The 13,955-nt window shown below is 50.2% G+C and overlaps 1 protein-coding gene across 1 annotated transcript; it reads left to right on the plus strand.

Annotated features, from left to right (window-relative positions):
* The first annotated feature begins 927 nt into the window (after positions 1-927).
* Positions 928-8,967, plus strand: THEG (theg spermatid protein). Its single transcript, XM_034755579.1, has 6 exons — positions 928-1,022; positions 2,665-2,723; positions 3,735-3,801; positions 5,637-5,763; positions 7,582-7,729; positions 8,729-8,967. Exons 1-6 carry the CDS (start codon positions 928-930, stop codon positions 8,965-8,967), a joined length of 735 nt encoding a protein of 244 aa, XP_034611470.1.
* The last annotated feature ends 4,988 nt before the right edge of the window (positions 8,968-13,955 follow it).

Consider the following 13,955-nt stretch of genomic DNA (forward strand, 5'->3'; position numbering starts at 1 on the left):
GCAGAGGGGGAGGGCTCCAGCTGGGGGTGAAGGCTCTGGGGTGGGGTTGGGAATGAGGGGTTGGAGGTGCAGGAGGGTGCTCCGGGCTGGGATCGAGGGGTTCGGAGGGCAGGAGGGGGATCAGGGCTGGAGCAGAGGGTTGGGATGCAGGAAGAGGTTGGGGTGCAGACTCTGGGCGGCACTTACCTCAAGCAGCTCCCAGAAACAGTGGCATGTCCCCCCCTGCTGCTCCTATGCGGAGGCGCGGCTAGGCAGCTCTGCACGCTGTCCTGTCCACAGGCGCCGCCCCTGCAGCTCCCATTGGCCGTGGTTCCCAGCCAATAGGAGCTGTGGGGTCAGCATGCAGAGCCCCTTGGCTGTCCCTATGCATAGGAGCCAGAGGGGGATATGCCACTGCTTCTGGGAGCTGCGCAGAGCGGGGCAAGCCCCCAACCTCGCCTCCCGACTGGAGCGCCAGAGCGGGCAAACCCCAGACCCCACTCCCCAGTGGGCGCTTGAGGGCTGGATTAAAATGTCTGGAGGGCCAGATGCAGGCCCCAGGCCGTAGTTTACCCACCCCTGACTTAGAGAGTCCTGTCATGGATCAGGGCTGTATTGTGCTAGGGGCTGTACACACATATCATAAAATACATTTATTATTATTATTGATTCTGTCACCCTCTCGTTGCACAGCATGTTACTCCGTGGGGCTACTTAAGGTGGTTGAAGATAGCAGAACGGACCAGGCACAATGCCTTTTGCCCTGAGAGCCTTCAGATCCCCATGCAAACCCCTCAGGTGTGTTAGTCACAAAGTGCTTGTCTTTGATTCAAAAGCATCTTTATTATCCCCTCAGATATGCGGTAACACGACGCTGGCCCCTGGCTTTTTTTTTTTTTTTTTTTTTTTTTTCTAAGCTCTGGAGTATTTCCCGAGAAGCCGATTGCTATGGTAACTCATGCCCAAGCATGGGACAGCACCAGGGAGAGACGCATCAGTTACCTCGCCTGGCCGAAAGTCAATCACCAGATCATCTGCAACAGGTGGGTGCAGTTCTGCCCTGTTCCTAACCATAAGGGTGATCTCAGCCCTGCGTCTTCCTGCTTTCTCCAGAAACAAACCGAGGGAGCGGATTCTGCTGTTCTGTACACCAGCATAAATCTGGAGTCACTCCTTTGACTGCAGTGGAATGACTCTGGATTCAGTCTGGTGCGGGTGAGATCAAAATATGGTTTTAGGCAACTCATGGATTCATTTACATCCTGCTTCCGTTACCAGCATATTCTACGTCTGGTACTCTTTGCATGAAATAATAATGCTTGGCACTTACATAGCCACTTAAGGTAGGTAAGGATTATTAACTAACCTCGTTTTATTGATGGGGAAACCATGGCCCAGAGAAGTGAAGTGACTTCCTCTAGGCTACATAACACATCAACGGCACAGCTGGGAATAGAACCCAGGCGTCCGGACGCCTCGGTACCCTTTGACGATTCCGAGTGTCCTAGCTATAGAGCGTATTCGCTAATTGTGGAGCCCCTCAGCGGCACAGAGAGTTTAGCAAGCCCGTTTTGTAGGGTGCGGTCTGATGAGGCTCTTCCACGTGTACGTTTTTTCATCTCCCTGTGCTTTAGGGTATCCATGCCCAGGTGGGAGCAGCCACACTGCAAAACCCAACCTGAGTTACTGGCTCTGCGCTCCCCCGGGGGGAGGGAGGATCGCTAGGATTTCTGGGGACACATCCCACGGTTCTCGTTGCTGCAGTAAGCTGAGCCGCTCTGCGAATCCCAGTGAATTGTGGGAGAACTTGTCTGTCCTGGGCACACAAGGGGAATGATGGGAAGGCACTGGAGGACTTATCAGCACTGGCGTGGTGCACTGGCCCACGTCCTCACTGCAACCCGGGTGGAAGACAAATCTGGACTCTAGCCAAACCCCCAACTGGGCCAGCTACCCCAGTGTCGCTGTGTGGACAGAAGGGGTGTTAGGGGCAATACCCGAGCTAACAATAGTATAAACAGACCCTCAGTTTCCACCCCGCAAAATGGGGTTAATTGTGCTCACACACCTTTGTAAAGTGCTTTGTGATGTAGAGAGGAAAAGTGCCCATGTAAGTCTGATGAATTATCATCAAAGTGTACGTGTACATTACAGCTGGGAGGTGTCATTCCCAGCAGGGGCAGACATACCTGCTCTAGCGCTGCTCGAGATATCTCCTAAAAATAGTGGTGTGGCTGCTGAATCTCAGGGTCGCCGCCCAAATTCATATTCAGCGGCTCCGGCAGGATCCCATTAAAACCTATGGGAACTTTGCCAATGACTTCACTGGGAACAGGATTAGGGCCTAGATGAAGCTTGGATTGAGACAGGGCGTGCACAGAAATTTTACTTTGATCCTTTTTGGGGGGCACAGAATGTGCCCCCCCCGCCCCGGGAGGAGTTTGCTCTTCCTTCCCGCCCCCGCAGTGCCCCCCCAACTCTTCCTTCCCTGGCCCAGCAGGGACTCCCTCACCCTCACCACTGCAGCCCTGGGGCTGGAGGAGTTCTGTGCGCCTGACGATTATTGGGGTGCCCCTGCTTGCCCCCACTTCCGCACGCCCCTGGGTTCAGAAGGTCTGAAGAATGGGGATAACATTTCATGTTTTGCTGCCAATAAACTGATGCGGTGTTGGGTCGTTATTGCAGGATTTCAGTATACTGGACGGATAAATTGCCTTCGAAGACTCACAGGTTCACAGTCCCGGGTAAGATGACCATTTTACTGCAGGAAGAGAAATTAACCAGAGAGTCTATATTATTTAAAAGCGGGTTAAATGGTAAATCTAGGAGTCTGTCATGTCCAAAAGTCAGCACCATCTGTCGGATGTTTGCTGGCCTCAGAAATAAGTTGTTCTTAGTCCAGGCCCCAGAAGAGTAAACAAGGCCCATACAAATCAGAGAGTGTGCAGTGTCCCGGGGTCATATCCTGCATTACTCATGAAGGGGGGCACCCTTTGCCGGCATTTTAAAACCAAGTGCCAAAGTCTGTTTCGTGTAGCTTTCCGCTGGCGTCTAAGCTCCGCTTTGCAGTTGACTTCAGATGCATCTGTTCAGCCAAGACACTGCTAGGTTGCTCAGTGGACTCATGCTAGGGAGAAGCCCGCTTCTTTTTGCCGAATGTCACCCCACTTGAGCACCGCGCCGTCAAGAATCCGACCTGGAATCCAGTCTTGTCACGCAGGCACGTTCAAAGTCGCCTTTCAAGATGTTTGCTTGCATCACGTGGCTTAAGGAGTCATTTTCTCCCCCTGGAATCAATGGGCGTTGGGCACCTACAAATACAGTTGAGGACCCGGTCCTCAATCTTCTAGGGCTTCAGTCAACAAGCCGCTAGCCTTTCTGCTAAGGCCTAGAGAGAAGTCCATTTCAGATCCCATCAGTACCGCTTTTTCGTCAGCAGAACGGGGGGAAGGGAGGGGGGTTAATATTTATGGCCCGGGTTTAGTGCCGGATTCGCAAGTGCTCAGCTGCCACAGTCAAGGACAGTTTCCCAAGAGTCCCCAGCACTCGACATATGCAGCTATTTCAAAACTCTGACCCTTGGTGTCATGAATAAACCTCCTCCCTCTTGCTCCCATATCCCTGTTGGCCCAGGCAGAGAACGTCTCGCAGCCCACAGCGCATCCATGTCTTTCATGGGATGTTGTACAGCTAAGGTAACGGGACTCGGTCAGAAAAAGCGCCATGGTTCACAGTTGACTTTTCTTCCTCCCCAGTCTTAACGCCACGACAGGCAGAACTTTCTCGATCCAAAAAGATCTACCAAGGATTTGAAGAAAACAGGTGCGGAGAAATGGACTAATATGATTTCTGTGTCATGCGTAGATCCAATTGGATAGTTTTTAAAATTCAGATCCAGGAATATTTTCATGAATTAAAGCTCCCAAGTTGGATTTGCTGTGAGACCATATTATTCATTATGTGTCTCTGGGCAGCCACTGTGGTTATGGGTTGTATAAGTGCATAGATTGGCAGATAGCTAGATGATGGTGAACCTTGAAAGTTTCATGAATTTTAGCACAAACCTTTACAAGTCTGAAAATCCAAACTGGATTATTTGTTATTCCCCTGCTTACGAAGACTCAGCTACCCATCCAGGAAGCAGAAAGAATGCCAGGTGATTTGAGGTCACCAACAGGAGTACCAGATAGTCACAGGAAACAGCCAAGACAGTGAAAATGGATCTGACTACGCTTCGAGCTGGAAGGCATAATTCCTGGCTTGAGGAGACATACCCACGCTAGCTGTGATGGAGCTAGTCCACTAAAAATGGCAGCGTAGCCATGGCAGCACGAGTGGTGGAAAAGGCGTAGTTACCCATCTGAGATACTAGACCCGGACTCAGGGTGGCTAGCACCTCCCACCACTTGCACTGCTGCGACCACACTCTGTTTTTAGCAGGCTAGCTCAGCTAGTGTGGGTATGTCTCCTTGAGCCGGGGATCAGACCCCAGCTTGAAGTGTAGACATACCCAACGATTCTTTGAAAGAGTTTGGCAAAAACTGACCGATCTGGATCGCTGCATGGAAATTGGGGGTGAGTCACGGATGATTTGCTACCCAAAAACCGGCTACATTTGTAACCCGGTGTTATTTCAAATGGTCAGTTTGACCGTTTCTGGCTGAGCCACTAATGGGAACTTCAACATGGAGTTTATGAAACTGAGCCCTGGTCTACACTACAGATTTAGGTCAACTCTGTAAGCGTCTACACTAAAATGTTACCCTTGCCACCGTGACTCGCCTGCTATGCCGACTTAATAACTCCACCTCCGCGAGAGGCGTAGTGCTTAGGTTGACACAGCGTCTGTGTAGACACTGCGTTGCTTATGCTGGCTGTCGCTACCTTTCAGAAGCCGTCCCAAAATGCCCCACACTGACAGTTAATCACTGCAAGCACTCCTGGTGTGGACACAAACCGCTAACCCAAGGAGCGGTTCCTGCAATGGCTGTACGTTGACCTAACTTAGGTCGACATAATTTTGTAGCAGAGTCAGCATGTTTAGCAGGACCCAATTGACATGTGAGCCTTTCAGATGTTGCAAGTGAAGCAGGATTGGCCTGGTGCAGCGGTTGTATGGGTAACCTCTCGAAAACACCGAGGGGTTGCAGGAAATGCTGATTCCACAGGTTTGTGAGGTATGGAACTGACACCCCAGCATAGTGTGGAGGGAGCCTAATGACTGGTGGCAGCAGAAAAGAGGCAGATGGTCGGGATGAAGCAGTCATGGAGTGGGTATTGCACTGCTGGAGGTACTACACATGAACAGACCTGCAGCTTGGAGCACAAAAGCTCCGGGGGAGGGCGTTTCACAAGAGATGGGTGTTAGATCCTCAGAGTTTTTCCCTGATATTGACCTAGATTCCTCCTGTTGCTTCAATCCGATACAGTACCCTTCCAGTCCTAGAGAGATGTATAGTGTTGCTGTGCGCTGTTACATTGCTACCTCACTCTAGGCCAGAGGTGGCTGCATTCCAGCAGCTGGGTGAACGGCACCCTGCCTTGTTTGCTAAGCACCGTGGGATCCCGGTGGTTTGAAGGTGGTGCGTACATGCAAGGTGGTGTTGCTTCATGGCGCCTAACCAAATCACCACGCTTCCCTCTTCTGCTGAACACAGGTCCTTCCCCATATGGCCAGTGAGTGCTGCCTCCAAACATGCTGTGGCGTCCCCCCGGGTGAAGGAGCTGGCGCATCCGAAACTCGTCAACAGTGCCTGGGAAGCTGATCGTCCTGTCTACACCAGAGTACGTCCATCAGTGGTGTTGTGAGTCTGTCACCAGGACTGCCAAGAGTGGGTTTGGGCCCCAGTAAAAAATAATTTTCGGGCCCCCCAGCAAGGATGGACTGGCTAAACAGGGCTGATGGTGGGGGGGGGGAGCCGGGGAAGCCGGGCCCCCTTCTGGACCGCCGGGCCCCAGTAATTTGTACCGGCTTCCCCCACTCTCGTTGGCCCTGTCTGTCACCCCTCTGTCTGCAAGGTTCTTCGTGTTCGACAATGACTCCTTATGACAACAGGGGTATTTGTGCACATGTGTGTTGGGTTTAAACCCTGTTTGCCTGCATCAGCTGTAACATTTTTGACCATCAGCCTCTACGGTCTCCAATTCTCCTGCCGCAGGGTAGGAGTAACTCCCACTGATGATGATGATGGCGCTGATTCACTGCTGGTCTCTGCCTTGCACATTCATTTGCGCCAGTGCAAAGCGGATGTAAAACTATTAGTATCACTAACTACTTCTATTACAGTAGCACCGAGAGACCCCCAACTGAGATTGCACTAGGAGCTGCACAGACACACGGTGAAAGAAGGTCCCTGCCCGGAAGAGTTTTCAGACAATGGGGTGGAAGGGGAAACTGAGGCAAAGAACGGTGAAGCGATTTGTCCAAGGTGTCACTGCGGGTCTGTAGCAGAACCAGGAAGAGAACCCAGATCTCCTGACTCCCATTCCCAAGACCCTAGCCACAAGACCATGCCATGTCCCCTTTCCGATGTGGTATTATTTGTATTCCTGTAGCATGTAGAAGCCCTAATGATGGGGCTCTGCTCTGCTAGGCATAGCGTTTCACACTCACTCTGCACTGGTAGATGCAAGGCAAGGAAGAATCAGGCCCTTCATATCCTGTAGGAAGAGAATTGGGCCATAGGGCCAAATAACAAAATGCATATTAGCAGTTAACAGCGACATACAGCGTAGCCCACAAGTCATTAGTTCTACAGGGCCCCAGGTATGCATGATGCTTTGCTGACAAATAAACCCCAAGCAAACATAATCTCCATTTAATGTTTGAAAGTCTCTGAGCAAGCCCCTTTGCAGCTGATTCCCACCAGATTTAAAAGTATGGGGTATCTTGGGAGGTGGGGGGGAAGAAAGGGGCATGAAGAGGGACACAATGCAGCCGGCATGTCATCATATCCATGCATAGCAAAGTTTCACATGTTACATGCATGGGCAGCTGCTACATTAATGTGACGTCTGCTGCTGTTTGCCCAAAGTAATTAAATCTTGGAAACTTGCAGCTCGTGTTTATGTTCCATTTTTCTCTTGCCTCTGGAAAACTCGGCACTAAAGCAACACCTGGTTTTTGCGAGAAGTTGCTTCTCTTTGTTTGTATTTTTCCCTTTACCCAGTTTCCTGTCTGAGTTACTTACCTGTTGTCACACAGTAAGTCATTGGCTAGGTATAGAGTCTCCTAGCTGCCCTGGTATGGTGGTCTAGTCATAAGCCGTGTGTGTGTGTGTGTGTGTGTGTGTGTGTGTGTGTACACAGCACTGCCTTCTGCTGGATGGCGTCAGAACTGTCCACGGGTATGTCATAGGCCTTATACTGCTTGGTGAAAGTTTCCTGTCACACTAGTGATGAGCGCTGAGTGTTGTTTCAGCCCGGAGATCTGACCCCGCTGAGGATATACAATTCCAAACGGCCACCCCGTGCACCATCAGTGAAGTTCGAGGTTATGCTACGCAAGACTGAAAAGTTTCATTTCTTTAAAATATTGACAGCCAGGGGAGCTGGAGGAATTCAAACCTGACCCGATCCTAAGTCTAAGCATTGTGATTTCAGGTGAGCAAAGGAGCCATGACTGCTGCTGCCCGGGAACGAACCACCCATCTGGCTAAACCAAAGAAACGGGACTTCTCAGCCAAGCTGGACGCCCCATCCACGCCTCCACGAAGCATCACACAATTCACCAGGACTGAATACTTAGCCCGTAAGAGACCGTACTTCCCTCCTTGTTGACAGTCACAGGCCTTTCGCCTACAGGTAGTTTCTGCTGGGGCTGTGCAGCAAAAGGAATAAATCTTTTAGAGAAATATCTGGGTCTTGGGGAAGCCAACTTTCCAAACAAAGCTCGTTGTATGTCCTCCCAACGCTGTGTAGCTTCTGCCTGCCTGCCTCCGAATCCCTTCCTTCCTCAATCAGAGAGGCAGAGGAGGTGCTGCTGTGTCACTGGGGAGTAAGCTGCCAATGATCAAACCCAGAAGCCAAATCAAAGCCAGTCCTTCTGCTCAGGAGATGGCACAGAGCTCGTCCCCACTTCACCCTCAGGTCTTAGCCAATGTCTCTTAACAGCAAGTGGTTTTCATAGAATATCAGGGTTGGAAGGGACCTCAGGAGGTCATCTAGTCCAACCCCCTGCTCAAAGCAGGCCCAAACCCCAGCCAGATTTTTGCCCCCGATCCCTAAATGGCCCCCTTAAGGATTGAATTCACAACCCTGGGTTTAGTAGGCCAATGCGCAAACCACTGAGCTATCCCTCCCCGTTTTAAAATGTCGCATCTCGCCTTCAGGCTGGATTAGTCAGTGTCTGTAGAACCAATGCACTGTGTCAGTGCGGAGTGTTATTCCTGTGGTGAGGAGCGTTGTCTAGTGGTTAGAGCACAGAACTGAGGGGGACGGAAGATCTAGGTTCTAGAATCAAGCTCTGCAGTTGAGTTAACGCGTGGCCTCGGGGCCCTTCAGTGCCTCTGTTTCTCCATCCACAAAATAAGGGTAACACACCTGCCTCACTGGGGTGCTGTGAAGCTTAACGAATGAATGTTTGTAATATGCCTTGAGATCCTCACAGGGAAGGGGCTAGAGACACTTAGAATCAGCTTAACTAAAAGTATATATTCCAGCGGAATACAGAAACCTCAAGAAATTTCCTAGTGTTGAGCCTCCGATTAAAACACGAAGCATTTGCTCTCTTTCCCCTCTACTCTCGCAGGGCCGAAAACAGAACATCCGTCGTATCTCCATGACAAACCGGTCCGGTGGGCCGTGTCTGCGGGTGTCAGGAATGCTGTCCTGTCCGCTAGGCTCTCTGAGCTCGCCCGACCCAAGGTCCGCAAACAGATCTATGAGGGCTACAACCCGTACCGGATCTCCAGTGCTGCCCTGCACGCAGAGGCGAGTCCCCGTCTGCAGGAACTTAGTATACCTCAAAGAGTAAGAAAAAAGAGGTAGTAAGTTCTTGGGCTCTCCGGCACCGGCTTTGACTGCCTTGGCTTGCACATTAAACGTTGTGCAGCACAGCTCGGCGTGGTGCCCCGTGTGTTCAGGATCCGTTGCGGTAGGTGCTGACTGTGACGGCAGTCGCTCGCATGCTGGGGAAGGGAATTGTTGGGTGGAAGTCCCCCACTGTCCGCCCCACACACAAGCATAGACACTCTGAGAATGCCAACCTAGCTATTGGCTTTGCAGTCATTAAATACAAGGTGAAAACTGGCAGGGCTATCATTGGAGGGGCAGGAGGAGTATCGTGTCTCGCAGCACCCACCTCCTTGGTACAACTGGGTGAATGCTGCAGAGGAGTATTAATTGCAATACAACTTGTGAATCTGCTCACGTGGTACCTACACCCCCTTCTATTCAAACATTTGTGCCAGCAAAATTTAGTTTGCAAGAATATTCCTGGAAAGGGAAAATGTCAAAAGGTGAATGTTTATTTGCACGGGTATTTTCCCCCCCTCCCCTTGGTGTGCTTGCACAGACAGCTTGCTTGCACTTTGCTGGTTTAGGGGGGAATCAGTCAAGGAGTGGAAGCAACGCTGTGTGACACAGATGACCGAGTCCACCGCGCAGATTCCAACTAGCGAGTTCTCAAAGCAATAGCATGGCAAATAGTGTGTGAATGGCCTGCAGCCTGAAATGTGTCCCCATGAACCATTCATCAGATCGCTTTGAATGACAAACAAAATTGATAAGTCCATTCCTGGGTAAATCACAAAGAGGAAAAAGGTGCTAAATTCAGGGAATGGAATAGGTCCCCCAGCTGTAGTCCGGCTCCAAAATCCAGACTCTTCTGCTTTCGCAGTGAAAATCCCATAGACACAACGTGGTCAGGAGTGAGAGAAAGCAGCCATTCTTTTAGAAATGGGTTTGGAAGCAAGACGGGGTTGGGTGCTTTTTCGGTTGAATAAACCGTGCGTGTCATTTGGTGGAGGCCTTCAAATAGACCTAGACCAATCTGCCCTGCCATGGGATAAAGATCTGCTGAAGTGCTCTAGTTCTTGGCTCAAGGACCACCACCCTCACTTCAGAAACACTTGAAAAAGCTTTGCTTCCCGAGCTCAAACGCACGAGTGAAAATGAACAAGGAGCAGCTGGGACGCCTGGTATGAAGTCCTTCTGTAATAACTAAATGCTAATAAAGCTTCCGTAAGTACATCTTGGGAGCTGAATCTTTATTGTGTGTGGCAACGCTGGACTAGCCTGAACAAAACCGTTTTACTAGCCTTCAGAAAACGGCGAGATTGGTGATGAATGCAGAGTGATGTCTCGTCTACTACTCCCCAGCAGAACTGGTTCCTTATTAATACACCCCTGGCGAGGAGACCTCTAGCTGCAATTGTAAGTCACAGAGGATGTGACCAAGTGGGGCTTTTCCATTGTTATATTGTATGTGAGTCTTACTGTTTTGCATGAATGCTGTGTGTGCCTCAGTTTCCCTGTGCATTGCACCAATGTCTAGGTGATGGGAATAAGGGTGAGTGACTTTGGCAGGGGCTACTCCCTGCATGTATGCTATGACCACCACTTCATAACCTGAGACCCAGGAGGGGGATGCGACCAGGTGACTCTTGGTCCGGGAAGCGAGACAAAGGCCGGAGGAGGAGCAACAGGCAGGGCAGGGGACAGGCAGCTGGAAGCAAGTCCATCTCGGCTGGCTTGGGGCACAGAGGCAGGGCCAGAACCCTGGCTCTGGGCTCCCCTCCCCGCAAGATGGATTTGGCTGAAAGTAACGGATTTCTGTGCTAACAAGTTCTGTCCTACGCTGTTTTCCTGTCGACTAATAAACCTTCCGTTTTACGTTGGCTGAGAGTCACATCTGACTGCGGAGTTGGGGTGCAGGGCCCTTTGGCTTCTCCAAGAGCCCTGCCCGGGGGGACTCACTGCGGGAAGCACACGGTGTGGAAGGGGATGCTGCATGTTCCGAGGTCAGACCCAGGAAGGTTGAAGCTGTGTAAGCTTCTTGCCCTGGAGACAGTCTGCTCAGAGAGAGGAGGCTCCCCCAGAGTCCTGGCTGGCTTCGTATGGAGTAGTTCCAGAGCATCGCCCAGTGACTCCGTGACAGAGGGATTCAGGGGTCCCTTTGCAGGGCCCGTTGGCTACGGAAAGCCTTGGAGATGCATGGCATTAAACAGGTACTGACTGCATTGGATGGTTTTGCCATGGAAGTCTGTAGGTCATGACCATATTAAAAAGAATTTAAAGGATCTATGTAACAGCTGGCAGCTGACTCCTAGCACGGCCACCGCAAGAAACCATTCTTAAGATAGGAATATCCTTCAGATATGCACCCCAACTAACCTATCTCTTCTGTGCTCTCCTTCTAGTTCAATTAACCCTTATCCTTGTCCCCAATACTTTAAAGTAGACTATATTTAGAATAAAATATATTCTATGTATAAAAATGTACAGAGTGTGTATATATAAATTGTACATACTGTGCTAATATCCCTCTCCCACCTGTTGCAATGCGGCCTAATGGCTGATGTGGAGACTAGGGCTCTGCCACCGGCCTAATGAATTACCCTGGGCAAGTCACTTCACCCCCGGGCCTCAGTTTCCCCCTCTGTAGAATGGGGATAATGATACTTCCATGATACTCCTTTGAGATCGAAGAGCCAGGGATAGTTGTTATTATTCTCCTCAAGCCTTGGGTAATATTTTCAGAACTGCTGAAGTGATTTAGGAGCCTGTCACATTGACTTTCAATGAAACTTAGGCACCTATGTCCCTCAGGTGCTTTAGAAAATGTTAGCACTTGTCTAAACAAAGACACACTGAGTTTCAGAGTGTGTTGCAACGGTTTAGCTTAAATTGGTAAGTAGATTGGGTACATGGCACCTGGAAGAAGAGTGTTCCAGCAAGGTAGTTAAACCGATGTAACTAAACTTGTTTAAAACTGATTAAGTTAAACAGGAACAATTTTCTCATGTACAGAAGGCCTTAGATTGTAAGGTCAGAGAGCTGACAGGGGTTTGATTCTCCACTGCATAGCACCTTCTGCTGCCCTTTCCACCAGTGAAAAGTGGGTATACAATGCTAGCAAATCAGAAATCTGCACTCACCAAGGTGCTGATAGACTTTTACACTCACAAGTGTACACAAAATGCAAGATTATGAACAGTTGGTCCTTGTGTCTCCCTGTGTCTGTGGACAATGCCTACCTACATTGTGTTCCCAGAAAACAACATATAAAAATATTTCCCACCCCCATCAGCTAATACCTCTGAAGCCCTCTAAAGTTCATACTGGCCTTTTGAAATGGACTCATTCATTTCAAAGTTTGAATCAAAATGGTAGCCCAAAGGTCACACAGATTCATGGGCCAAAATCAGTGGAGCTGCACCAGCGATGAATATGGTCCCATAACAGAAAATGAGAGTGTTCGTATCCAGCCTCCAGCAACACCACAATCCAGCTTGGATCTCTAATCAGGGTCTCCCACTGTCCTCTAGCTGGTGGCCCTAGGAAGAGCAATTCCACAAGACGGAAAGCACCAGATTTCTCTCTCAATTTGAATTGTTCCAAATGTAAAGCCCACTCTGGCTCAAAGAAGGTGGCATTTTCAGAGATGCCGCTGCAAAATAAACTCCACTCAGCCCAGTGGCCTGTGTTTGGGCACTCCACTGAATAGAACGACATCTTACATGTGGGAAAGGTGCTGAGAATGCCCAATTTTCATTGCAGTCATTGGAAGCGGAAGATGCTGGGGATTTTCCAGGATTAGGCCCTAACTTCAGAAGATAATTTTTTCTGACCTTTCCAGACAACTTATTTTCACAGGCTGTTTCTGTTTAAATCTCAGTGCTGCTAGGATAAGATAGGGGATGGACATGATCTAAAAATCTGCTCCTACCTCTAGTTGTTTTGATAAAATACCCCTGTTTTATCCTCTCCCTAATGAGGTAAACTGCTCCATGGTCCTGTCAACTATCTACAGAACCCTTGTCAAGACTGCAAACAACCCCCAAGTCTTCAGCCGTTGAAAACTGCCCCTTCAAAGTTCAGTTATGCACCCAGCCCTCCAGATCCACCTCAGTTTCTTTGGCTTGTTATTAATCAAAGAGTCTAAGTCACAGAAGGGACCGTTAGATCATCTAGTCTGACTCCTTGGATAACACAAGCCATTACATTTCATCCAGGTACTTCTGTATTGAGGCCAAAAACTTGTGCTAGGCTAAAGTATAACCTCCAGAAAGGCCTCCAGTCTTTATCTGAACACACTTCCTGGCCTGCAAACTGTCACTTTATTATCACTAGTGTGAGTTTGTGTCCCTTTAGCTTCCAAGCCGTGCCCTGAACCTCTCTCTCTCCTCCCCATTTCCCTCATTGCCCCAGTCCCTCTATTCCTGAGACACTCGGCCTCTTTTTTCAGATCATCATAACCCCTTCCATCCCCATGCCTGCATCTCTAACTGAATTCATTCTAGCCTCCCCGTCACTTCCTCCTACAACCCGTTAGCCAACCTCCATCTCCAACCCACCAATTTCAGACTCCCTCCTTGAACCCCATCCAATCTCCCCGTCCCTGTCCCCTCAACTCCCCACCTCAGCCTTCCCCTCCCTGCCCCCAACCCTTGTCCCAGCCTACTCCCTGCAACCCCCCAACCCAGATTCCCCCTCCAACCTTCTCATTCCTAACCCCCCACACTTTGTCCCAGCCACCTTCCTTTAACTCCATCCCCTCACAGCACCTATTCCTTCCCTTGACGCCCCTGCCTCATTTATCCCCTCCCTCCCGCTACCCCCACCACATCACTTCACCCCTTGCCGCTCTATCCTCCTCTAACCCCCACCCCTCCAACCCTCCACTCCAGCCTCCCCCCCCACCAGCCTTCCCCTCCCTGACCCTTCCAACCCCCCACTCCAGCCTCCCTCCCCCTAACTCCTCCAACCCCCCACTCCACCCCTCCCTGACCCCTCCCCATCACTTCATCCCTTGC

Source organism: Trachemys scripta, chromosome 22 (genome assembly GCF_013100865.1).
Source record: "Trachemys scripta elegans isolate TJP31775 chromosome 22, CAS_Tse_1.0, whole genome shotgun sequence".
NCBI classification, from domain to species: domain Eukaryota; kingdom Metazoa; phylum Chordata; order Testudines; family Emydidae; genus Trachemys; species Trachemys scripta.

Bases quoted from the DNA above. Each gene is read 5' to 3' on its own strand.
- THEG (XM_034755579.1), top strand. From the start codon at position 928: ATGGTAACTCATGCCCAAGCATGGGACAGCACCAGGGAGAGACGCATC. The intron at 1,023-2,664 runs GTGGGTGCAGTT...TCGTTATTGCAG, and splicing joins CACCAGATCATCTGCAACAG to GATTTCAGTATACTGGACGG. The intron at 5,764-7,581 runs GTACGTCCATCA...TTGTGATTTCAG, and splicing joins ATCGTCCTGTCTACACCAGA to GTGAGCAAAGGAGCCATGAC.